This window comes from Peromyscus californicus, unplaced genomic scaffold, assembly GCF_007827085.1.
Source record: "Peromyscus californicus insignis strain IS unplaced genomic scaffold, ASM782708v3 Scaffold_9__1_contigs__length_137607984, whole genome shotgun sequence".
In the NCBI taxonomy this organism is placed as follows: domain Eukaryota; kingdom Metazoa; phylum Chordata; class Mammalia; order Rodentia; family Cricetidae; genus Peromyscus; species Peromyscus californicus.
Window position 1 is genome coordinate 42,831,778 of NW_026294617.1, and position 26,583 is coordinate 42,858,360.

General features: G+C 40.8%; 1 protein-coding gene across 2 annotated transcripts; it reads right to left on the reverse strand.

The window, feature by feature from the left end:
• Positions 1-1,442: 1,442 nt before the first annotated feature.
• Positions 1,443-24,780, reverse strand: Slc33a1 (solute carrier family 33 member 1). Of its 2 annotated transcripts, XM_052730917.1 has the most exons (6): positions 23,611-24,780; positions 16,566-16,756; positions 7,413-7,597; positions 6,891-7,008; positions 3,643-3,858; positions 1,443-2,498 (listed from the first exon to the last, which is right to left on the reverse strand). In XM_052730917.1, the coding sequence occupies exons 1-6, from the start codon at positions 24,383-24,385 to the stop codon at positions 2,331-2,333; spliced, it is 1,653 nt and encodes a 550-aa protein (XP_052586877.1). In that variant the 5' UTR covers positions 24,386-24,780; the 3' UTR covers positions 1,443-2,330. The 2 variants fall into 2 exon arrangements, with proteins under 2 accessions (XP_052586877.1, XP_052586878.1); XM_052730918.1 differs by lacking the exon at positions 16,566-16,756 and having other exon boundaries at positions 23,611-23,751.
• Between the last annotated feature and the right edge of the window lie 1,803 nt (positions 24,781-26,583).

Here is a 26,583-nt window from a genome sequence, read left to right on the forward strand (position 1 = left end):
CTTTTCCTTTTCTAATGCTACCTGTGGTTCTGCTTCTTCCTCCAGATCACTGGTGCATTGGTCCACGAGGGAGGAGGGAGCAGAAGCAGAGAACAGGGTTCGAATGGCCGTCAGGACAACCAGGAGACAGCCCTCCGGGAGATGACTTCCGTGAATCGGCTAAACTTTATTCCAGAGTATAGGGAATATATGGGATTGGGGTGCCTGGGGACAAACCCTAATTTGCATTAAGTGGCACACTCCCTATCATAAGGCTTTGTATGTTGCAGCTGGGTCTATAGCAGAGCTCCTAATACAAGGCTTGATTACCATCTGTGCAGCATGGGAAAGGCGTCTAGCAGGGAACTGTGCCAAGGGTCATGCTAAAGACAAATCAGACAATCAGGCTTAGAGACAGCTTTCAGATAATGTCAGTCTTCCTAGCCCAGGGACATTCTCCAGATAAGGGCAGGTACAGAGCAGGAAGTCTCCCTGGGGGGGGGGGGGGGGGTAGGGGTGGGGGAGTCCTCATGTTGCTAAGCTTTGGAGAAAGCTGCCAGGCCATGATAGACTGCAGCCTCTGACCAGCAAGGCCTTCCAACAACTACCATATTCTAGTTTATTTCTGGTCTGCTGTTCTCTTTTAGAGTTTGTAGGGGCACATGCCTGCAATCTCAGCACTTGGGAGATCACAGCAGGAGGACTAAGGCAAATCTGAGGCCATCCTGGGCCACATAAAAGACATTATTTCAAAAAAAAAAAAACCCTAAGGGTTAGGGTTGTAGTTTAAGGGTAGAAAGCAACTCCTTGGCCTTTCCTCATCAAAAGTTACTAACTTAGGCTAGGACAGTGGTGGCACACGTCTTTAACTCCAGCACTCACGAGGCAGAGGCAGGTAGATCTCTTTGAGTTTGAGGGCAGCATGATCTACAAAGGGAGTTCCAGGACAGTCAAGGCTACACAGAGAAATCCTGTCTTGGGGAGAAAAAAAAAAGTTATCACATTCAATTCATATTTGAAATTTTGCAGATACTGTGGACTTGATCCAACGGTAATGCTATTTCTTTGGTAGCCACACAGTTGTAAAATGGTTCCCAAAAAAAAGCATATGTTTTAAGAAACAGAAATACCTGGGTGCTGGAGAGATGGCTCAGAGGTTAAGAGCACTAACTGCTCTTCCAGAGGTCCTGAGTTCAATTCCCAGCAACCACGTGATGGCTCACAACCATCTATAATGAAATCTGGTGCCCTCTTTGGGCATGCAGGCATACATGCAGGCAGAACACTGTATATTTAACAAATAAATAAATCTTAAAAAAAGAAAAAGAAACAGAAATACCATTCCTGATTTGGCATAAAGTAATAAAGTGCTTAGTTAATAATTAAGAAATCATCTCCGACAGGGTGATTGTCAAAAGCACAAAATCTCTCTCTTTAAAACAGTAGCTTTAAGATTTGTGGTGTTAACTCATTGAAATTTTATTTAATTGTAAGTTTACATTTTCTTCTCACAGTAATTAAAAAAACTACATAAGTTTTTATTTTTACAGCTCAGCCACAACCACACACACCACAAACTTGATCCCCTCACTGGTTGTCTGTGTGCCATGACGCACTGTGACAAAAATCATACCGTAAACTAAGGCAAGAGTTAACAAGAAATCAAAATAGCTTCGCAAAAGGGAGGGATAGGGAAATCAATAAATTAAAAACCATAGCTTTCATTTATAAAAAAATAGTTTGAATAATCTTTTTATAAATCTTTCATGCTTACAAAAGCAAAAATTACATTTAAAATAGTTATTTTTAACAGATTCATTTGTACAATGTGGTTATGGTCAGAAAAACAACTCAATGTTTTAATAGTCTACATTTTCTTTGCATCAGATTCCACATAAATTTTTACAAATTTACAATTTAAAGTGAGAATTAACTTCCAATAAAGTCAAACTAGTTAGTACCTGATTATTAAGCTTTGTCCCACTTGATACATTGTACCAAAATGTTAAATATAACTCAATGACAGGTACTAACAACAATACTTGGCAGCATGGTGACCAACCACGACTATTCCATTGCAGCTTAAAATATGCTTTGGTCAGTAAATTAACAGAAACCAAGTAATACAACCGAAAGAGTTGTTTCCTGGCCTTAACATTAAGTAAACATTAAATACATTAATAAGGCAAGGAAAAATATGATCAAACATACAAAGAAATTTCTATTTTTCAACTATTTGACATTTTAAGTTAAAATTAAACAATATTTTATACTCCTATACAATGATTATCATAGCTTTCTCAGTAAAACTAAACTACAATTACCTTCTAAAATGTCCAGTAATGTTGGCATTAATTGTTCCTTTTGCACTTCCATGAAGATGGTCCTTCATCCTGTAACTTTTTAAATTTTGGACCAAGAAAGAACCACCAACTAAATCCAATGAAAACACAGATAATGGATTCCACATAATAACCATCCAGAGCCGTCACACACGAGCCTCCAAGTTTTTTGCAGAGCTATAAAAATAAAAGTGTAACAGTATAACAAATACGCTATAACTTTTTCTTTTTTTTTTCTTGTTTGCTTTATAGAGACAAGGTCTAAGACAGCTTCGTTTCAAGCTATGTACACCTAAGGATAACCTGAACTTCTGAATCTCTTCCTTACAACTCTGTAGTGCTGGGATTATAGACATATATCACTAAGTTTGTTTTCATGTGTAAAACGCAGAACTTTGCACTAGACAAGCATTACACCAACTGAGGTATATCTTGGATCCATATTCTGTGATTTCATTATGGAAGTATTCAATAATTTATGTTTCTACTTTGTAACTAGGGAGAATAATCAAATACATTTTTGAGAAAAGACTTCATTCAGTGTTTCACTTATTTCAAATGTTAAGCTATACTAATGTCTGTTTATTTTGTTTCTTTGGTTTTAGACAAGATCAGGTTTATGTGGAAAACAGACTGGCCTCAAATTCACAATTCTCCTGCTGCAGGCTCCCAAGTGCCAGAATTATAAGCATATGTCAAGGTGTCCGGCTATGTTCATTACGTTTATTTCTTCAACCCCACTAACAGGATTAAAAACAACTTTGAGCACTTACTGCAAACAATACTGATTTTCAAAATGGAATTTTCACATTTAAAAATGTGAAGAAATTTCCAATGAATTTATTCTAAAAGTAGACAAAATTAATTCGGTTTGTTTGAAACAAACAGGGTCTCCTTATGTAGTCCCCACTGGTCTAGAACTCCTTATGTAGACCAGGCTGGTCTGGAGCTCATGGAGACCTGCCTGCCTCTGCCTCACCATGCCTGGCCCACAAGTAATATTACTTTGAAGTAATTTACCAACGAAACACTCACCATTCGGCTTTAGCTACAGTTGCTGTGTATAAAGGGCCAGTGGTGCTCTTTCGCAGCACTGTAAAAGGCAGTTCAGCAACCTCAGTATGGGAGAGATGGCTCTCTTGCTGAGAAGCACCTTTCCCTGAGCTGGTCTTACTGATTCAGATTTGTAATTACTTTTACTTATGATAGAGCTCAAATATGTACATTTTCATACTAAAAGCTATGGGGATATATGATTTTTAGACACAGTAAGCACATCTCAAAACTTGTTCATTGTTATCTGAAACAAAAACACACTTACTTCAATAGCATCGGGTGTGCGACAATTCTGGTTTGATGCTCCTACACACTCCTTCACTGTGAGAGGATCTACGAGCCAAAGAGCTACTGTAGAAGGCCAGTTTCCTCCGAGATTGGACACAGTATTTAAAAGGGTCATGTATGTTCCTCCAATAAGAGGGTCACTGACCTTGGCATTGAAAGCCATTATCGACACATACATGCTGTACAGCGTGACCTGTGAGAAGAAGGGAACATTGGAATGGTGGAAGGAGGTTTTCTTCTTTTTTTCGTTTTTTTGCTTTTGTTTTTTGTGTGAAGGGTATTTGGGATTGAGTATGGGGCACCAAGCAGGAAGCATAAACTATGGAGCCCAGTTTTCTAATGTCTATGGTCAGACTTACAAACCATGCCTTAAATTAGGAATGTTGAAATCATAAAACGCAAAATTAATTTTTCATAATTTTTACTGAATTCAATTCAATAAACATACTACAAGAACATGATGGTATAAAGATGAATTTTAAAACGCTACTATTCCCTTGAATATATTATATACTGGAGAAACAGGAAATGAAGAATTAAGATAAAACATACTAGAAGTGCACACACTATGCTCCTAGGCCAAAGATAAACACTCTTCCGCCATAAACAGTCAAAGGAGACTGAAGGGAGAGAGACAGGTCAGGTGGCACTGAGCCACACAAAGTTCCTGTGTGGACTGTACCCACATACATCACAGATGCGTACATACACTTCTACATCTATAGTAGAGAAGTAGACAACAAAACATGGATATGTGGGCTGGAGAGATGGCTCAGAGGTTAAGAGCACTGATTGCTCTTCCAGAGGTCCTGAGTTCAATTCCCAGCAACCACATGGTGGCTCACCACCATCTGTAATGAGATCTGGTGCCCTCTTCTGGCATGCAGTCATACATGCTATATACAAAATAAATAAATAAATCTTAAAAAAAAAAAACCAAAACCATGGATATGTAGTATGCTCCAAAAATAGAGATAAATGATATCAACGAATACCATTTTGAAATTTATAAGACAATCTAGAAAGAAAAAAACACCTTAGGAGATAAAAACTGAGAGACAGGAATAGAGACATACATCTTTAATCCTAGTACTTAGGAAGATTTCAAGTGTAAAGCCGGTTCAGACAAACAGTGTCTCAAACATAACCAGAAAGGGGCAAAAATTAATTAATCCTTCATTAGAAAGATAGAAATTATTTCTAAGACAGTATTCCTCTGAGCAGTGCTCCATGAGTGTTTATAAACAATGGAATTCCAAAGTAAATACAGAGGTGGTAGGGGCAGCTCAGTGGTGGAGCAAAGCCACATTAGACTGAAGACATTAAATTCATTCCATGACACTGAGGAGGTGCCTTTCATGGTAAGCTTCCTGATATCCTTAACACATAAATTCCAGAAAAGGCAAAAATTTTGGCTTGACTGACTCAGTCACATTCAGCACTCAGGACAGCTGCTGTCACACAGCACAAGCTCACTTAACACATCAGAAATGGTGACATTGATGCCACACATCATAGATCTTACATCATTCCTCATGTCTAAGAGGCTTGAATCTCTTTCTCCCTTAAGGCCTGTGTGGTTGCCTAAGCTTCTCTGACTACACTTTGAGAAGTTCTCCAAGAAACACAGCCTTGGGACTATAACGACATAGTTAGTCCATACACTTCGTTCCCTAGGTGGACAGAGAGCCACTGACCGAACCAAATGCTTCCTTTTAATGTCTATTATGTGCTCGGCACTAACTTTGTGCAAAACAGAAGTATGTATTTGACACACTGGCCCCAATGCCTTTACAAGCTTATGGTGGGTTAGATATGATTCACTATGGAATTCATTATTGACTGACTGACTGATTGTTTGTTTGTAAGACACAGTATCACGTAGCCCAGGCTAGCCCTCAATTCACTGTGTTGCCAAGACTGCCCTTGATCTTCAGATCTTCCTGCCCCTACCTCTAAAATGCTGGCATTTTAGCATATTACCACACCTGGATCCTAAATTATTTAGTTGTACAGAAAAAAAACAAAACAAAATGAAAAACTGTTGAGACTGTTAAGGTTTCAGTCAAAAACCCAGAAGTTAGTATATATCTTACTTTCAAAAGATTAGACTAGGTTTTACTAAGAAATTCAGTGACTCTTTAATATATATCAGCGATAACTACAGTTGAATATCAAACCTTACTGCTGGGCCTCTGCCACCTCCTTGAGTTACTTCTATTCAGAACCAAACCCTCACTCTGAAAGAGCAACTCAAGTGAGGTAAAGCAGAGCAGAGCTCACGTCCTTTGGGGATGCTGGCACACAGAACACACACAGAGGCAGTCTATCATACAGCTGCCCAAAACCTCAGCCTAAGTTTGTTAATCCAAAATCTAAGCCTAAGACGACTTACATCTGCCTCTCCAGCTTAAGAAAAGACAGCAGAAACTAAAGAACACATCCAAAACTGAGCCAGGTAGAGATGATTACACCTGTTATCCCAGCATTTGGAAGACAGAGATGACCAGGAAAATCAATGGGAGTTCCAGTTTCAGACCAGTGTGAGCTACATAGTAAGTTTAAACCTAGGCCTGGTTATCTGGGAAGACCCTGTCTCAAAAATAAACCCAAACACCTTCCCCTACATCTAAGAATAAACCAAGGTACACTTAGTAAGAGCAAACTTAGCATTGGAATAAATTCTGAAATATAATAAATTCTTGATAAATGAACAATTAAAAAAAATGAATGGATAAACTCCTTTTTCATGACTAACACTCACTAAGTTAAACGATATTAGACTTCAATTCACCACCAAATTACTTTATTGTCAGATTCATGTGAAAACCTTCAACTTCATTAAAGTAGCTGTGAAAATTTTTCCTCAGGTACCGGAAGATGACGCAATACATAAGAAACTTCCTCTGCAACTATGGAGACTAGAGTTCACATGCTCACCGGTAAATGAGTGAGTGCCTGTAACTTACTCCAGCTTGTGGAGCAGAACGGGCAGATCACCAGCCAGCTTAGGCAAAATGGCAAGTTTCTGGTTTAGTGAGAAACCCTGTTGCAAGACATTACAGAAAGTGATAGAGTAAGACACCTAACATCCTGCTCTGGCCTTTACATGTGTGTCCAAGGGTCCACATACTTCCATAATCCTGTGCCTATAACACACACACACACACACACACACACACACACACACACACACACACACACACAACTTCCCTCTCAGCTTACCTGATGTAAGGCATAACTCAGCAGCACTATAATATAGTAATAGATGGGGAATCCTCCTTGATGCTCTACTTTAGGAGTCCACCAAACAAGCAGGGCATATTCTAATCCAAGCAATAATCTACAAAAAAAAAGAAACACCAAGATGACACCCATTTTACGTTAAAGAATAACCTGTATTAAAACTAGCTAGAGCCAGGCATGGTGGCACATGTCTTTAATCTCAGACTCAGGAGGAAGAGCCAAATGGATCTCTGAGTTTGAGGTCAGCCTGGTCTACACTGTAAGATCCAGAACAGCCAGGGCTACATAGTGAGACACTGCTTCAAAATAACAGTAACAAAACAAAAATACTGCCTGTCCCCAACAACAAAAGGACATGCTAGCATCTGAAAAGAGAAAAGTCACCTAAATGACACTGATATCAAGGCTGCATCAAGCCTCCCCCAGTCCCACCCATACGCTCTCCCCCGAGGTGCACAATCCTGAACACAACCTTTGTTATTTGGCAGGCTCTGTCATTACCTGTAGGGCATGGCTTTGTAAAATATGTTCAGTGGCTGGGGCCCTGCAGTGTACTTGCTGATGATCAGTGGCAGTATTATCTGCAGAGGGACCATCGGAACAGCCAGTAAGGCCAGATGCTCTTTAGGCACTCCCTCTTCGACCAGTTTCAGGCCTGTCACAGCATCTGCTGCTGAAAAGCCAATCTGCAACATACAAACAGAAGTGGTTTAGCTTCTGACACATGCGATCGATGTCTATGTCGAAACACACAGGCTATAAAACCTTCAGTCATATCACTGACCCCCCAGTCACAAGTACATAGTTGTCAAGTTAGAGAAGGTCTATTTTGCACTATGGTTTACTACTATTATGTGGTGAAAACAATGGAAAATGCAATATTGGTAGAACAGTAGATGGTTTTAATTACAACTAAATTTCCACTTTGAAAAAATTTAACCCAGGCCTTTCCTCCCAGCCTTTAGGAGGCAGCAGCACCAGGCAGACTGCTGTGAGTTCTAAACCATCCTGGTCTGTATGATGAGTTTCAGGCCAGCCGGGGCTACACAGCGACTCTGTCTCAAAAAGTAGAAACCAGTTGGTTGAAGGGGCACGCCTTTAAGCCTAGCACTCATGAGGCAAAGGCAGGCATTTCTCCGGGAATTCGAGCCAGCCTAGTCTACACAGAGAGTTCCAGGACAGCCAGGGCAATGGAAAGAGCCTCCTCTCAAAAAACAAACAAACCAAAACAAAAAACAAACACCATCTCAATCTATTATAAGTTTAAAATTCTACTTACTGCTTTGTGTATCATAAATTTAAAAGAAAAGTTTCTGGTTAACTATATATAAATTTGATTCAAATGAAGAAACACTGCCACATTATTTTTTGGCAAATTTTCATAAATTAAAATAAAAATTTCCAAGTGCATCTTACATTTCAAAATCAATTCTAAGAAAACAGTATACTGGAAAGGTTGAATAAATTATGGAAAAGGAGCCTGGCATGGTGGCACAGGCCTTTAGTCCCAGCACTTGGGAGGCAGAGGCAGGTAGATCTCTGAGTTCAAGGCTAGCCTGCTCTTCAGAGTCAGTTCCAGGACAGTCAGGGTTACAAAGAGAAACTCTGTTTTAGGGGGAAAAAGGGGGGGTAGTGGAAAAAGAAAACATATACTTAATTAGATTAATTCTTAAAGACATCAATAAACAGTAAGTTTGAAATAAGACAGCTATATAGTCTCAGGGATCTCCTTATGAGTCAGTTTAGTTACAAAAGGAAAAACTAACTTCACAGTCTCAACAAAGCAATTAAAAGTTACAAAACAACAGGAGATAAGAGCATGATAAGGATCCCATGTAATTCCCCGAAGACACAGAAACATTACTTCTGTGAGGTTCCTACTAACCTATGGATAACCTGAACCTAACATTATCTAAATTGAAACATAAACAGAAGGTCATTCCATAGAAATCTGGTCTTTCTTTTTCTTTTTTTGGTGAGGTTTTGGGTTATTTGGTCTTTTTGTTTTGTTTTCTTTTGAAACAGAGTCTCTCTTGTAGCACAGACTGACTTGGAACTCATTGTGTAACTCAGAATGGCCTCACAGCCATGGAACTTAGAGTAACTATCCTGCCTCAACCTCCTGAATACTGAGATTAGACATGAGAGCCACCATGCCTCATTCTAAACAGTTCTACATTCTTAAACCAGGAGGTGGTGGTGCACGCCTTTAATCCCAGCACTCGGGAGGCACAGCCAGGCAGAGCTCTGTGAGTTTGAGGCCAGCCTGGTCTACAGAGCAAGATCCAGGATAAGCACCAAAACTACACAGAGAAACCCTATCTCGAAAAACCAAAATAAATAAATAAATGAATAAATAAATAAATAAAACAGTTCTGCATTCTTAAAAATAATAGTAATTTTGGGGGCTGGAGAGATGCCTTAGCGGTTAAGAACACTGACTGTTCTTCCAGAGGACCTGGGTAAAATTCCCAGCACCCACACGGCAGCTCACAACTGTCTGTAACTCCAGTTCCAAAAGACCAGACACCCATGGCAAAATACCAATGCACATAAAATAAAAATAAATAAATTTTTAAAAATCTCTAAAAAGAAGTAATAATAATTTCGAAGTTGTAGTCAAACTTTACCCTACAGCATGCTGAAGTAGATCCTGAATTGGATCACGGCCAGGAAACATGGACTGAGAAAGACTGTTATCTGAACAACTGGGAAAACTAAGAGATAAGCTATGGTTAGATTGGTGGTTTGAATGCAAATAACCCCAATAGGCTCATAAGAAGTGGCACTATTAGGAGGTGTGGCCTTGTAGGAATAGGTGTGGCTTTGCTGGAGGAGGTGTATCACTGGGGTTGGGCTTTGAGGTTCCAGATGCTCAAGCCAGGCCCAGTGTGTCACCATCTCTTCCTGCTGCCTGTGGATCCAGATGCAGAACTCTCAGTTCCTTCTCCAGCCTCACGTCTGCCTGCATGCTACCAGGCTTTCTGCCATGATGATAATGGACTAAACCTCTAACCCTTTTAAGTTAACCCCAGTTAAACGCTTTCCTTTATAAGAGTTGCTGTGGTCACAGTATATCTTCATAGCAATAAATTCTAACTAAGACAGGTAGGTTACTATCTCAATTTAAAAGGTTTTAACTATTCACTAGACTATACTGAATGTGATTTGTGTTTTGAAATGGTTCTATGAAGCCAAGGACCTCAACTATAAAGCTGAGGATGATCCTGAACTCTTTCTGATCTCTGTACTGGGATTACAAGTGTTCTCCCACACCCAACTGTGAGCTACCATTTTTTCTTAAGGATGTTTTGCTCTCAGGAAATATACACTTAAGTTATTTAGGGGAGCTTGTGATATGCACCAGTTACTCTGCGCGCGCGCACACACACACACACACACACACACACACACACACACACACACACAAACTCTTGGGGTGGAGAGATGGCTCAGCTATTAAAAGTGCTTACTGTTCTTCCAAAGGACCCAAGTTCAGCTCCCAGCATCCATATTGGGCAGTTCATAACTGCCTGTAGCATCAGCTCTAGTGGATCTGATATCCTCTTTCTGGTCTCTATGGTACCCACATGCACATATATACACAAATATATGTAAGTAAAAATAAAAATAAATGTTAAGGAAAGAACAAGCCATCTGGGCATAGTGGTACATGTCTTTAATCCTAGCACTTGGGAAGTAAAGGCTGAGAGTTCAAGAACAACCTGGTCTGCATAGCAAGTTCCAGGATAACCAGGGCTACATAGTGAGACCCTATCTCAACAAGCCACTCCCCAACAAAAAGGAAGCCAGAAGTGATGAGACACACCTATAATCCCAGCACTAGGGAGGTAAAGGTGGAGGCAGAAAGTCAGGAGTTCAATGCCAGTCTTAGCTACAAGACATACAAAAAAATAAGAAAAACAATAAAATCATACTATAGAATAGCAAACCTACAGATCAAAGTAGAGCAGAGTTAAATGTTATCAATTAAAGAATCTCAAAAAAGAGTTATTTAGATTTTACTGCTAGTAAATTTTCAGAAAGAAGACAATTATATCACATGAATTGAGTTTGAGGCCAGTGTAGGATATATGAGACCCTGTGTCGATAAAAATTTAAAGATCAGAGCTGGAGAGATGGCTCAGTGGTTAAGAGCACTGGCTGCTCTTCCAGAGGACCTGGGTGCAATTCCCAGCACCCACATGTGGTTCATAACCACCACTATCTCCAGTCCCAAGGCATCTGATGCCCTTTCCTGACCTCCAGTCACTAGGCACACATGTGGTGCACAGACAAACATGCAGGCAAAACACCTATACACATAAAAGAAAAAAAAAACACAATAGAAAGGTCAAAGATCAAGTTAACTGTAATTAGTGCATAATTTTCATTTGCATTATATTCACTCTGTATGACAGGTATGTAAAGCAACTAAACATTTCTTCTTAAAAGGTTTATGATAGGAATATTTGTAATACATATATCTAACAAAACAATATGCCCAGTGTGTGTTACACACACACACACACACACACACACACACACACACACACACACACACACACATTTTACAATTTAAAGATAAACACAACTTTGGATAATCAAATAGCCATAAAAATTACAAACATAACAAAGTGCCACTACATACTCAATAGAATTGCAAAAATTAAATTGCATGTTTTCAAGGATGTGAAACAATCAACTCACACCATTGGAAGTAGGAAGCTGAAACCGGGGACAGAAAGGGAAAACTAACAGGACGTGGAAAAGGAAAGAATCCCCTTACCCCAGAGTCTGTTGAGAGTCCAGCACAGCTGGGCATAGTGGTATAAGCCTTTAATCCAGGGGAGGCAGAGGAAGGTGAGTTTGAGGCCAGTTGATCTACACAGGGAGTTCTACCTCAGCCAGAACTACATAGTGAGATCCTGCCAGAAAAACAAAACAAAACAAAAGAAAAAGAAAAAAACCAAAACACTCGGCACAAGAACTGACCCAGACGCCTCCCTGAGGGCTGGCTCTCAGAGTATCAGACAGTGCTATGCAAACTGCCAAGGGAGAGGGGCAACTGTTGTCCTACCCCGCTGTAAAGCCTATGAACCACAGCAGTAACTGGACTGGCAAGGTATCTGCAGCGGTGCAATAGCGTCGGAGCCTGCCGACAGTCAGCTGGGTAGCTGGGTAGAGGCGTGCAGATTGAAGAGACAATGAAGAAGACAGGAAAGAGTCGAGAGGTCTGCCGGTCAATGCCGGACAGTCCCGAGCTTATTTCACAGCCAGTTTATAAACAGTCTGGAAGGACAGAGGTAGAACAATGCACAGCACAGGCATTCAACCCTATCTATCCTGTCCTTGAGTCAAGGAGCAGGCTGTCTCCTCTTGTATCTCAATGCACCTCTGGCTGGCGTCAGCAGCATGTGTCTAGATAGATAGTGTGTTCCTTCCCATGGGCTAATCAGGACTTTCTCACAGCCCCGGAGCAAGCAAGCTTGAACTCTACTGACTCAGAATTGACTTCAGATTCAAACTGGGAAACTTAGTCAGTTGTGGGCTCCCATACAATAGCGGCACTTTTATTTAGCAGGTAATAAGCAGCTATCTAATTGGAATTAAGGCTCACTCAACAGTAGGAAATACACACCTGGGACTGTAAACCTAGTCAACTATCTATGAATGGAGAGACCACGGAGCTAAAACCTGAGAGGAAAACCTATTACTGCCATTTTCCTAAATCAATATGATTTCTAACTATATTCTGAATATGGCTCCTTATACCTACAGATAAATGTAGTTCTCACCCCTCATCAACTAAGTTTCTCTTTGCAACAGACAGAGACTAAGAGAGTGATCCACAACTAGTCAAAATGCAGAGAACAACCCCAACTGATACATCTTACTTACAAGTAAGGCTCAGGGCAAACTGAGGGCGAGGAGGTGGAAAGAACCTAAGATTCAAAATAACAGAGCATCTGCTGTGAAAGAGTCTTCGATGTATGACAGGGAAACTATCAAAAATATAGTTGCCTAGGGGCTGGAGAGATGGCTCAGTGGTTAAGAGCACTGATTGCTCTTCCAGAGGACCCAGGTTCAATTCCCAGCACTCACATGGCAGCTCACAACTGTAATTCCAGTTCCAGAGGACCCGACACCCATGGCAAAACACCAATGCACATAAAATACAAATAAAACAGGAAAAAATACAGTTGCCTAAATAAGACTAGCATAAAAACAACACAAGCTAACATGACAGCATAGACAAGGGAAATTCCACAAGGTCCCACTCCTAGATGAAGAGCTACAGGTAGTCAATGGCTGCTGAGAGGGAGAAGTAGTTTCCTCCCAGGACAACTTCCCACACAGGTTGTCCAATCCTAAGTGCTCAGCCATGGACACACGTACACAGAAGTACAGCTAAATGGACTCGGTAGATTATATAAACATGTGTGCATATGTATATACCTGTTACAATCATAAAGAAGGTATCATGAAGTCAGGCAGCAGTGGCTCACACCTTTAATCCCGACACTTGGGAGGCAGAGGAAAGATGATCTCTGTGAGTTCGAGGCCAGCCTGGTCTACTACAGAGTGAGATCCAGGACAGCCAGGGATAGACAACACAGTGAAACCCTGTTTTGAAAGGAAGAAGGAAGAAAGAAGAAAAGGAGAAAGCAGAAGATGATGATGATGAAGAAATCATGAATTTGGAAGTGGGAACTTGGGAGGCTTTGAAGGAGCTGGGGTAGAAGTAATGCAGACTCAGACTCACTTTTAAAGCTCTCAAAAGAAAATATTAATTAAGAGAGGAAAAAAGAATTACTATGCAATTAACACAACTAACAACACTTGCTGTGAAGACTCCCTACACAGAGCAAATACTCCTTTTATGCAATGATTTTGAAATAAGAATGTCAAGATACAATGAACCATGCATAGATAACGACTAATCTATAATACCTTCCAGCACAGCCCCACTCCTTTCCCAGATACTTCCTGGGAATCTCACAAGACTACTGACTTTTGTTTATTGTAAAAACATCTCAACCCCCACTGCAAACCTTGTGACTAGGTTGTTACCTTATCAGCTTTGCTTCTCTCCACTGCACCTCAGGTATCACTCTATGATCTCATTTCTGTTCCTTTACAACCTTTCAGATGTAGATTCAGAAGCAAAATCATATATGGCTATTAGAGAGACCCTTAAGAAGCCTATGCCCCCATATGAGCATGTACTCTCATTTCCCTAAGCACCTCCAATTTTTCAACTCTGTTTTATATTGACTTACCCTGAAACAGACAAAAAAAAAAATTTTTTTCCAGCTTCACCTGAATAGACAGGTCTCTGAAAAGAAACTCCTCAGGCTGCTACAGGTGGAAGCAGAGAGAGGTCTCTCTGGCCTTACTTCACTATCCTAACAGAGCCACTATTTTAAAAAAAACTGCCTAGACGTATATACTATGTAATTCCTATAACCTGGTGATTTAACTCATCAATATTTACCTATCAGTAATAAGAACAGATGTTCATACACACACAAAAATCACCCACATGAATATTTACAGAAGCACTATTCCCAATAAACCACAATCACCTACACAAGTCTTGAAAAAGAAATACTGGCATATTCATAAAATGGGATTTAGGGTAATGAGATGAACAAACTCGCTATAAATAAAACCTAAGTTAGACGTGATGCACACCACAGTCCCAACACGTGGGAGATGGAGGCAGGGAGCTGAAACATTCAACACCGAGCTTGGGAGAAGGCTAAGCTGCTAAGAGCCCCTGGCTGCTCTTCCAGAGGACATGGGCTCAGTTCCCAGCACCCATGTGGCAGGCAGCTCACAGTCATCTGTAACTCTAGTTCCAGGGGATCCAATGCACTCTTCTGGCCACCACAGGCACTGTATACATGCGGTACAGACATACATTCAAGCCAAACACCTATATACATAAAATAAAAATAAATAAATCTTTTAAAAACTATTCAACATCAACATCAGCTACATACTAAGTTTGAAGCTAGCCGCCCCTAGGCACATGATATTGTCTCATTAAAAAATCCATAGCAAATTTACATACTATGACTATTAATGTAGCTATTAAAACATAATTAGGCGCTGGAGAGATGGCTCAGAGGTTAAGAGCACCAACTGCTCTTCCAGAGGTCCTGAGTTCAATTCCCAGCACCCACATGGTGGCTCACAACCATCTGTAATGAGATCTGGCACCCTCTTCTGTATACATAATAAATAAATAAATCTTTAAAAAAAAAACATAATTAAAAATACTGAATGATACAGGAATATGTCTGGAATAAGACAAAAAGAACTACAAAATTATATATAATATGATTCAATTCTACTTTTAAACTGTTGTGTAAACACATATATCAAGTATGTATATATATAGTTACATGCACACATACAACAGAGAAAAGGAGCTTAAAAAAGAATAAGCCAGCACTCCAAAGGCAGAGAGAGGCAGGAAGATCTCTGTGAGTTCAAGGCCAGCCTGGTCTACATATTGAGTTATAGGCAGGCAATGGCTGTAGAGTGAGACCCTATCTCAAAAACAATAGAAAACAAAGGAATGTGCCAAAAAAATGTTCATTTCTAAATGACGTGACTGAATACAATGTCATCTTCCCTGAACCTTTCTTCTAACTACTTCTCCATCATCATTAAAGAGGAGTAACTCATTATTAAAATGAAAGAAATGAAGCTACAGCATTTACTCTATGCCTCTGATAAGACCGCTGTAGTGTGTTCATGTACATGGATTTAAAAAAATACTGTAAGTTTAGACTTTGGGAATATGCTACAGCCTATTATAGCAAAATATACTTGCTTACCCTGCTTCTAGCATAATATCTTCAAAAGTTTTAGAGCTACAGAACTGAGACTTGTTTTGTTTTTTGAGACGGGGCCTTACACTATAACCCAGATTGGCCTTGATGTCACATCCATGTTCCTGTCCCAACTTCCGCTGTACTGAAACTAAAGGCATTAGCCACAACATCTGGCTAAGCAGAGACTTTTGGGGTGAGTGGGTGTGGGAGAGGTTTAAGAAGAGAGTTTCTTTGTGTAGCCTTGGCTGTCCTGGAACTTGCTCTGTAGACCAGGCTGCCCTTGAACTCAGAGATCTCCCTGCCTCTGCCTCCTAAGTGCTGGGATTAAAGGCTTACGCCACCACCACCTGGCTAAGCAAAGATATCTTAATGAAAAATGTAAATTACCAGTAATCCCAATTGTTTCACGGTAATTTCCTTTCAGTATTTTAAAAAATAATTCAATGGATTTTTAAATATTCATACACTTCCTTATCTTTGTAAGCCACATTCTCAGTGAATGATTTTACTACCCCAATATTAAGGGCATGTTCCTTACAATAGTAGAAAGCTCTGTTACTTCAAGGTGTATATCTCATTCCAACCATTAATATCGTTAACAGTATCTACATATGGACATAACTTCAATATCCCAAGACGTATAGCTTATTTAGAAGTGATATTTGATAACATCACTTAAAAAATATATTTAGTATGCAGGAAATACTGCTTTTCATTGTTAAATCCTATGGTATTAGACGGGGACTTATGGGAAGACATTGAAAGTATTCCATCATAATGATAAATTTGTTTAAAAATCTCTTACCTTTGAAGTTAGAATCAGAAGGCAAAATGCCAGAACTGCTGGCATTTTTATGATTTCAAACAGCAGCTTGTAAGTATCTGTGATCCCTTGTGTTTCTTCTTTTACTATTGACACTTCCTTGTTTTCTTTTTTCAGAAGAGCTACTAATGTCGTTGTTATTAAAAACACAGTTCCCCAGAAAAAAAGAAAATCTGAAATTAAGAATGTTTTAGTCTATAATTAATTTTTGAAATGTAACTTCATTGAAACTAAATAAAATACAACTTTCCTTAACCTAAAAAAAAAAAATTAAACTTTTATGCTATAAACTTTGCTTGAGACATAGCAGATGAATAAAAAAGCCCTGACTCTTTAAACATATAGACACAAAATTGACTGATACTTACCTTGGGGGATGGGTTACAGATGTAATTAAAATGTTTTAGGTAGGGGAAGGAAATGATTTTCACATCACATAAGGTTCATTAGTTATACTTATAGACCCAAACTTTTCCTGTGCTAAACTATGACAGTCTAGGTGACAAAGAATGTGTGACTGAACCAAGCAGGGTGATGCACACCTGCACTCCCAGCACTCGGGAGGCTGACAAGAGTGTCTGAGGCTAACTGGGGCTACAAAGTTAATTCAAGGCCAGCCAGAGATACAGAGCCAGGGGTGCTGGAACATTCCTGTAATCCCAACACTTGAGAGGCAGAGCCAGAAGGATCAACAGTTAAGGCCATCCTTCACTAGACAGTGAGTTCGAAGCCACTATATGTAGTCCTGTTTTTAAATAAAAAAAAAAAACAAAACAAAAAAAACAAAACAAAAAACTAAACTCTCCATCCCAAACCAACCACATGATTATTTGCTTTAGATCCCCTGCCCACTGAGTGTGAGTGTGTGTGTGTGTGGGGGGGGGGGGGGGGTGTAATATATGTGTGTCAGAATGCAGATGCAAGTTCATGTAGAAATCAAAGGACCCTGGGGAGTCCACTTCCACTGTGGGCTCTAGGGACTGAACACGGATGGTCAGGTGTGCATGGCAAGTACCCACTGAGCTCTTTTTGCCAGTTCACATTTAAAAGTTTTTATTTCTAAACTTTTTACCAGGGTTAATCTCTTTGAGATGAACCTCTCTTCAGTATCTGTAGATGATAAATGAAGACATGGTGTCCTGTCTGTATTGTTTCATGGAAAGAGATTTAACAAATGTGTAGGGGGGAGAGAGTAATGACCTAGAAGAATCTTCCTAACAGCCAGAAGGAACAGCAATAATAGAGCACATACCACATGATATAAATGTACAAAGCATTTTTACACAAGCCCCTCTGTAATGTACATTATATGATAAACTGCCAAATGCTGTTTGAGCTCACTAAGAAGCTGGCTTTGGAGTTGTCCCTCGATTCAGACCCAAACACATCTGTCTCAAAGTGTTCCCAGTACTCACACCTAGTGGCCTGTAACTCCAGCTCCAGTGTGCCTCTGACCTCTATGGATATTTGTACTCTCATGTATATACTCACCCACCCCCACATACACAATTAAAAATAGTAAAAATGAATCTTAAAATGAGATGAATGATGATTTGTTTAGAGAGTTTCACTTACAGCAGTATTTTCATTAAGAAAGCTTTTATTGGTGGTTTGTAAGGGCTGCCAACAGAAATTCCAATTAAAAGGTTTTTTTTTGGGGGGGGGGGGGGAAGAAACTTGTCTTGGAAAAAAAACCTACAAAAACAAATGAACAAAAAAAGAATTAAATAAAAGTATAGATTCTTCAGTTATATTTTAGGTTTAGGAGCTTCATTTCTCAAGGAAAAATAATTTTGCTTAGTACATCTTAATGATTTTAATGAAAAAAAATTATCATCTAGAATTTAAATTTCTTTATGCCAATGCCCACAGAAAGATGTTATATGCACAGGTAAGTCTATTTCTGATTTCCCTGTGCTTTGGGGGGAAAATAACAGCATGAACCATAATTCAATCTCTGAACCTCACATGTACAGAAGAATGAAAAGCCAAGAGCTCAGAAATAAAGGCTTAATCCCTGCTTCAGCATAACCATTACATACACTGCCCATGCCTGTTGGTTATTAACATCACTTCCAGAGTACAGTGTACCAATCTCTGTGACAGTACACATCAGCTCTCCAGCATGATGCATATTAATGCACAACCAAGATGGCAAAGCTCATGTCCAACCTTCACAAACGTGAGTTTTGACTAAATATTCTAAGTGCCTACAAGAACTTGCCTAATGCACCCATGAATGCAGATATTAAGAGCATGTAGCAATTTACCATTGATGAATAAAAATGTAAAGGCTGGCCAGGCAGTGGTGGCATATGCCTTTCATCCCAGCACTCGGGAAGCAGAGGCAGGTGCATCTATGAGTTCTAGGCCAGCCTGGACTAAAGAGCAAGTTCCAGTGCTATGCAAAGAAAGCCTGTCTCAAAAAAAAAAAAAAATTTATACACATACACACAATATAAATGCTGGCACACTAATATCCATTATACGCTCAGGAGAAAAGCAGTATAGCTCATTTGAAGCTCAAAGTTAGGGACCTGGCAAGATGGTTCAAGCTTTACCACTTGAGTTCAATCTCTGGAACTCACATAAGGTAAAAGAGAACTGTCCATGAAGCCGTCCTCTGACTTCCACAGATACATATACATAAGTGTGTATATACACATACACACATAAATAAATAAACAATATTATCAATCTTAAAATTTTTTAGAAGAATTCATCTTATATATCCTAATATAGTATCATTGTGGAGTTCATGGTGTATTTTTATAGTAGCTGGTACTTCATGGTATAGATAGTCTCCAACATCAATCTTAGGGACAAATAGCTTAGTAAGAAACATTGTGACCAGGCACAGTTGCACACACCTTTAATCTCAATACGAGGGAGGCAGAGGAAGAGGCAGGTGGATTTTTCTGGATATGAAGTCAGCCTGGTCTACACAGCTACTTCCAAGCCAGCCAGGACTGCCTAAGACTCTGTTTCAAAAACCAAAACCAAAACAGCACATCAGATTCAAATAGTGAAATCTGTTATAGGTTATATCCGCACCACTTTCTTGGTGTGATATTTAGTTATTCATGTGCATGTATGTGTATGTGTGTGGTGGTGGTCAGAGGATTACTTGTGAGAGATAGTTTTCTTTCTCTACCGTGTGGGTCACAGGGATTGAAACTCAGGTCATCAGGCTTGGCAGCAGGCACCCGAGACACTGAGCCATCTGGTTTGTCTTAATATTCTAACATAAGAGAACACTTTAATATTATACTAATCCCTAGCAGTACAAAAAACCCTTACCATTCCCCAAGGGTCACCTAACTTCTCCCCACACAACTGAATGAAAGGTAATATTCTGTTTATTATTGCTCTTACGATTGTCTACATGCATGTGCACAGGCACACATGTCACAGAGTACACGTGAAGGTCAGAGGGCAACTTTTGGGAGTTGGTTCTCTCCTTCCACTGTGGGTTCCAGGAATCAAAATCGTGTCTTCGGCTTGAGATGCAAGCACTTCGCACATGCTGAGCTGTCTTCCACTGCAATATCTTAAGCCTAACACGAGTGCTAAAGGATGCATTACAGCCAATGTTAGAAAAACAAAGAGAAATTTTATCTATTCAGTAATGAGCCTAGTACGCTTGCTTAAATTCTAAAAAGCATTTCTAGTTACACAAAATGATAATGAGTACTGCAAGACTAATTTATCACTACGGAGACGTTAGTCTGCTTTCTTCCTGTTCAAAAATGTATGCCTCATACGTAGCACTTTACTAGAACTTTACTAGTTTGATTTAGATCCATTAGTTTTTCTTCAGAGAAATGTATCCCCTTCTCTCTGATTGATTCCTATATGTACATACTTATCTTATTTTAAAGCAAATTTAAAAGTCATGTGGGGGCTGGAGAGGTGGCTCATCAATAAAGAGCACTGGCTGCTCTTCTACAGGACCCACATTTGGTTCCCTGCACCCACACGGTGACTCAGCCTAGGTCAGTTAAAAAATAAAAACTTGAACCCATCACTTCTAAGAACCAGGCATTCTTAAAGTGGGTGATCTTTTCAGATAGGTGGAGTCACAATGCTGTATTTGTCTCAAAACAAAACAAAACAAAACAAAAAAACAAAACCAGCCCCATCAGCACATATTTAGATCTTAAGGTTTTCCTTGAGGGTTTTCCTAATTTCCTAGCAATAGAGGCAAAATATTAGATTAAAGGCCACGAACACCTAAGTGTAACCCAAATTGCTAAATGGTCTTATTAACAGAAAACCCGGAGCCAGACACTGGGGTGAAAGCTGAAAGATCAGAGAAACAGAACAAGCCAGCCATGTTCTTACCTCTACTAAATCCTCAGCCTCAAGAAAGAAACTTTTTTATTCACGCTTTATATACCTTTCGTGCCCTGCCATCTTCCTTCCTTCCTAGTGTTGGAATTAAAGGCGTGTGCCACCACGCCTGGCTGTTCCCAGTGTGGCCTTGAACTCTCAGAGATCAGGATGGCTCTCTGCCTCCCGAATGCTAGGATTAAAGGTGTGTGCTACCACTGCCTGACCTCTAAGTTTAATATCATGGCTGGCTTTGTCCTCTGATCCCAGGCAAGCTTTATTGGGGTGCACAATATATCACCACACCTAAGCTCTAAGTACGTGTCTCCAGTCCTTTGACAGCAGTTTCCTCATCATAAATATGAAGAAACAAATGCATCATCTTTTCGCCCTTCTGGATTTCTCATCCCTTGCTGCTTAAAGGGTCTCTCTTTGTTCAGGTTCTGGGGAAACAAAGGGTTTAAGAAGAGAAAAGGCCTACTTCTGAGATCAGGACTGTCCTGAAGCTATGAAAAAGCCAGTCCGTAGAACCAAGGTTTTGTTTCCTGGAGATTTTATCTCATCCCATCATTCCTGCTCTCAATATGCTGTCTAGATTACTGCTTTCTAAATGTCCAAACTGTTCTTTCTCGGTATATTCCTTCTGCAGTGCCTGTAATTAATCACAGAATTTAAAAAAAAATTAAAGGTTTGTTTTCTCTTCCATGTGTATTAGTGTTTTCCTGTATGTATGTAAGTGCACTTTGTGTTCCTGGTGTCCATGAAGGCCAGAAAGTACTGCATCCCCTGAAACTGGAGTTAGAGAGGGTTATAAGTCACCATATGGGTGCTAAGAACCAAACTCAGGACCCCTGCAAGAGCATCAAGAGCTCTTAACCGGAGTCATCTCTCAAGCCCTTGGCTGTTTGGTTTGTTTTTAAGTTACAGATTCTAATACACAGTTCTAGACAGTGTGCTTATCTCCTCTTTATTTACCTAGGCAATGGTATTGCCTTTATATGATTCCATGTTCTTTAAATTGCTCAAAACCACTAGCTAGTAAAACTGGGCATGGTGGTGCATAATTTAAGTATGTGGATCCTGAGAAGGATGGAGGTTTGATACCAGTTTAGCCTCCTTTCAGAAACTAAGGACTAGACAAAGGTTAACAGTAGAACCCTAGCACTGAGAGGGATAAGGAAAAACTCCCACTGGTTAGTGAGGTTGGGACGTAGCACAGTGGAAAACAGTTTGCCTTTTATGCAGGAGAAATGGGTTCATTTCCCAGCACCAGGGACACACAAACAGAAACAGAATCCAGAGAATATGGTTTCATTATTACCAAGTTACAGAAACCTCAAAACTAGTAATATGACATACGTTAGCATTAAAATTAAAAACTCTTTAACACGCCTTTAATCCCAGCACTCGGAAGGCAGAGGCAGGCGGATCTCTGTGAGTTTGAGGCCAGCCTGGTCTACAAAGCGAGTTCCAGGAAAGGCGCAAAGCTACATAGAGAAACCCTGTCTCGAACCCCCCCCAAAAAAATGCTTTAAACAAAATCAAAAGTCCACTACAGATAGAAAAGTTAAATTTTAAAGTAAGCTATTTTAGAATCTTCTGGAGAACAAAGTTCACATTCCAGTTATTCAAAGAGCTATTCAGAAAACCAGCATCAGCCTAAGTAAGGATCCAACCAGGAATAATGTCAACTGTTATCTCTACCACAGTCAATGGCTGGCTATTCTGGGCTTCTCCAATGTTCATCTCTACTGTTCCCAGTTGGCAGGCATTCTTTTATTTGCAGGAGGCCCTCAGAATCCTGTCACTTAGCCAATGTCAGAAAGCTTATATTAACCACCCGTACCATTCAACAGATTGCCAGATAAGGACTATTCGTGAAACAATAAAGATGGGAAAAGATGAGAAAGAGAAAGCAAGAGACTAAAAATCTCAATCCGCCAAATCACAAAAGAAAAATGTGAACCCTGTTTAAAATGTGAGTATTTTTAAAATGTACACTTGGGCATCAAGCAAATGCCCATGGATCTTTAACTTGGGGTTCTGTTATCTTATCAGTTGTTTTCCTCCATTCACTGAAGATTACTGATCAATATGACTGTGCTAATGTCATGGACTGGCCTTTAGTGATACTTGAAAGAAGCACATTTTAACAAAAACAGAAAACATACTTAAGTCATCTACCACATAGATTCCTGGTAAATTTAAAGAAGCCAGATATAGTGGCACATGCTTGTAATCTCAGCACTCAGGAGGCTGAAGCTGGACTGAGTTTGAGGTTGGCTATGCAGACCTTTAAAAAAAAAAATCCAGTAAACAGAATTCAGAAATAATCCAAACCCATATGGACAAATGTCACATGGTTTCTCTCCTACAAAGAATCTAAAAAGAAAAAAAAAAGTGTGTGTGAACTATGTGAAGGAAGAGGACTAGGGGGGAGGAGAACAAGGGTGTATTACAGAAGAGAGCATGAGCAAAGTACATATGTGTGTGTGTGTGTGTGTGTGTGTGTGTATGAAAATCTCATAATGAAAGCCAATATTGTGTATGTTAATTTCAAAGAGAAAAGAAGTAAAATACTTTGTGCATCATTAAAAAAATCAAATGCAAGCAAAAGAAAGATCCCATCAAAAGTTTGTCAAAAGCATTCACAAGCATAAAATAAACTAACAGTGTAATAGTTTAAGTATACTACCTGAAAGGGTAACGATTCCTCTGGGTTGAGGCTGAAACCGCAAATATTTGTTACAAAAATCAGCAGATTCAAGAGCCAAAAACAAAACATTGCCCAAAAAATAGCCTGCTGTTTGGCCCACAGAATTGCACGTGGAAGCATAGCCCACATTTTCGCGGGATAACATAGTTAACGCCCAACCATCCACAGCGATGTCCTGTGTGGCGGCCAGGAATTCAAACAAAAAGAATGTCACAGTGAGAGCAACCACATCAGGTGTTCTGCCATCAGTATTTCCGAGCATATGGTCCACTTGAGTGGATAAATATATCATGAAGATTCCTAGTATATACTGAGTAGGGACAAGCCAGGACTTGCGACGACCGAAGTTCTTAAAGTAGACAGCGTCAACCAAGGGCGCCCAGAGTAACTTAAGGCTGAAAGGCCAGAAGACAAAACTGAAGAAAGCCTGGTCTGTATAGCTAACATTTTTGCTCTGCAAAATGAGTGGGATGCTCCCCGCCAGGCCCAAGGGAATGCCCTGAAGCACGTAAAGAAAGAGCAGTAACAAAATGCTACTTAGTTCGGCTCTGTAGCTCCGCGGAGCTTTTGGGATGTCACCGGGGCCGGCATCTCCAAGAAGAGCTTCTCGGTCCCCCTCCCCGCCCACCAAGTCCGAGTGACTCTCATCCCAGGCGCCCGGCGGCAGCGGGCCACTCTTCATATCCAGAGCGTGGCTGAACATGCCTGGCCGCCGCTGCCTACTGCTGTCCTTGTGGGAGATGGTCGGTGACATATCAGAGACGACGCAGAGCCCGGTCTGTGGTGGCCTGAGGCTGGCGTTTTTGGATCAGTCTAGTCCCAGGTCCAAGGCAACCGCTCTGGACCAGGGTCTCGGAGGCTCACCGCCAGGAGGGCGGACGCGGGGAGACTAGTTGTTGTTTTGCAGCACGGAGCCAGATCCCCGGCCGGTGACCCAGGCGAAGCCTGGGTCGCTGCCCGGAGGAGCAACTTCAGGGAGCTTGCAGGAGCACTCCCGGCGGGCGCGCCGGGCTCGAGGCTGGTGGAGCGGGCCGTGGCGCTGCGATGGTGGCGGGTCGCAAGTGCGGCGGGACCCGAAAGCCCGCCTGCCTACCCGCTGCCAGGAGGTCTCGGCGGCCACTGCAGCCAGCACCCGGCTCAGCCCACACAGAGGCACAGGATGACTTCCTGCCTCGCGCGTCGGGAAGTGGTTCCCTTCCCAAATAAGTCCCCTGCCCGCCTCCAGACCGCGGCAACCAATCAGGACAAGCTCCGGTGGCGGCGTCGGCAAACAACGTTTGCTAGGAACCATGAATTCCCTCGTTTCTGACGCCAAGGGAGGAATAACCCCTGCGTACCGTGCGTCCTGGATGAAGCGACGCAAATGCCTGGGTTCCGTCTGCGCATGCGCTTGCGTGGAACTCGTGGGCCTAGGCCATTGGGCCCTCGTCGCCACGTGAGCACGGCTTTTTTTTTTTTTTTGCGGACTGACCCATTCCTTGGTAATAATATTGTGCAGGGTCGGAGGCTGCAGTGACTGTAGCAGAGTTTGCCTTTGTATTTATCGACCTCAGTACATAACTTCCCGCTGGCACTTGCGTAACGCTTCCGCTTTGTGGGCCCGCCAGAGAGGTTACGAAGCTTTAGAATCAGGATGCTTTGTACCCGACTAAATGGAAACCCCGGTACCTTCTACACAGAACGAATGAGGCGGTCCAGTTTCCCAAATGTGATGGAATAAGTGTAGGGGACCGCTCGGTACACAGGGTGACTGAGATAAATTTCAATCTGCTGCAGCATATTTTTATGCCACTGGAAACTTCTAGAAGCCACCATTCTTGGCATCCAGGGTTATGCATTTTAAGTGGCCTTCCTTTCCTGTTTTGTTTTGTTTTGTTTTTTTATTAAACGAATCCTTGGAAGCTCTTGGAGGTGGAAATGTTGAGATAATAGATTTAGTATTTTCAGTGATGCCAAAGAAATAGGTTTTCCAAAAATTTTATGAATCCATAATTGGCCAGTTTTCAAACATCACTGCAAACATAATAATACATGCTTTCTTCAGTTTAAAGTGCTTTAAATTTTGTTGTGCATTTCTGCCTTTACATTTTCTCTACTTTCCACAGCTCATTAACCACTTAGCTGATTCCTCATATTGTCTGTCTCCCTCCTCCTTCCTGTCCCGCTTCTTCCCCTGTGAGTGTGTGTATGTATGAGAGAGAGAGAGAGAGAGAGAGAGAGAGAGAGAGAGAGAGAGAGAGAGAGAGAGAGAGAGAGAGAAAGTTAAGAGTACTTTGGGGCTGGAGTTATGTTGGTGAAGACGCAGTAAGCACTCACCTACTGACCCGTCTCTCCAGGCCTTGCACCTGCACAGGCATTTGAGACTATTATTATTATTATTATTATTATTATTATTATTATTATTATTATTATTATCTTTTTTGTTGTTTTGAGACTGGGTCCTCCGTCACACTGTAGCTCATAGTGGCCCTTATAACCCAGGCTGCTCTCAAATTTATGGCCATCCTCCTGCCTTAATCTCCCGAGTCCTGGGTTTGTATAAACGAGCCACCACACCTAGTTTAATATATTTAAATAACAGAAAATGGCAACCGTGACGTCTTCTAATCTTTGTTAAAGAGAAGAATAGAGCTGGATGTGGTGGTGCATGCTTGTAATCCAAACTAGTCTATAAACGAAGTTCCTGGCCATCCATGGCTACATAGCAAAACTTTGTCTCAAAAATTGGAAGAGTGGGGGGAAGCCAGCTGAGCGGCCTTGGCACACATCTTTAATCCCAGCACTCAGGAGGTAGAGGCAGGCTGTATCTCTGAATTTAAAGTCGACTTGGTCTACAGAGAGAGTTCCAGGACAGCTAGGGCTACACAGAGAAACCCTGTCTCAAAAAACAAAACAAAACAAAAAAAAAAAAAAAAGGAGGAAAAACAGTTTACAGTCTTATTATCTAAGTAA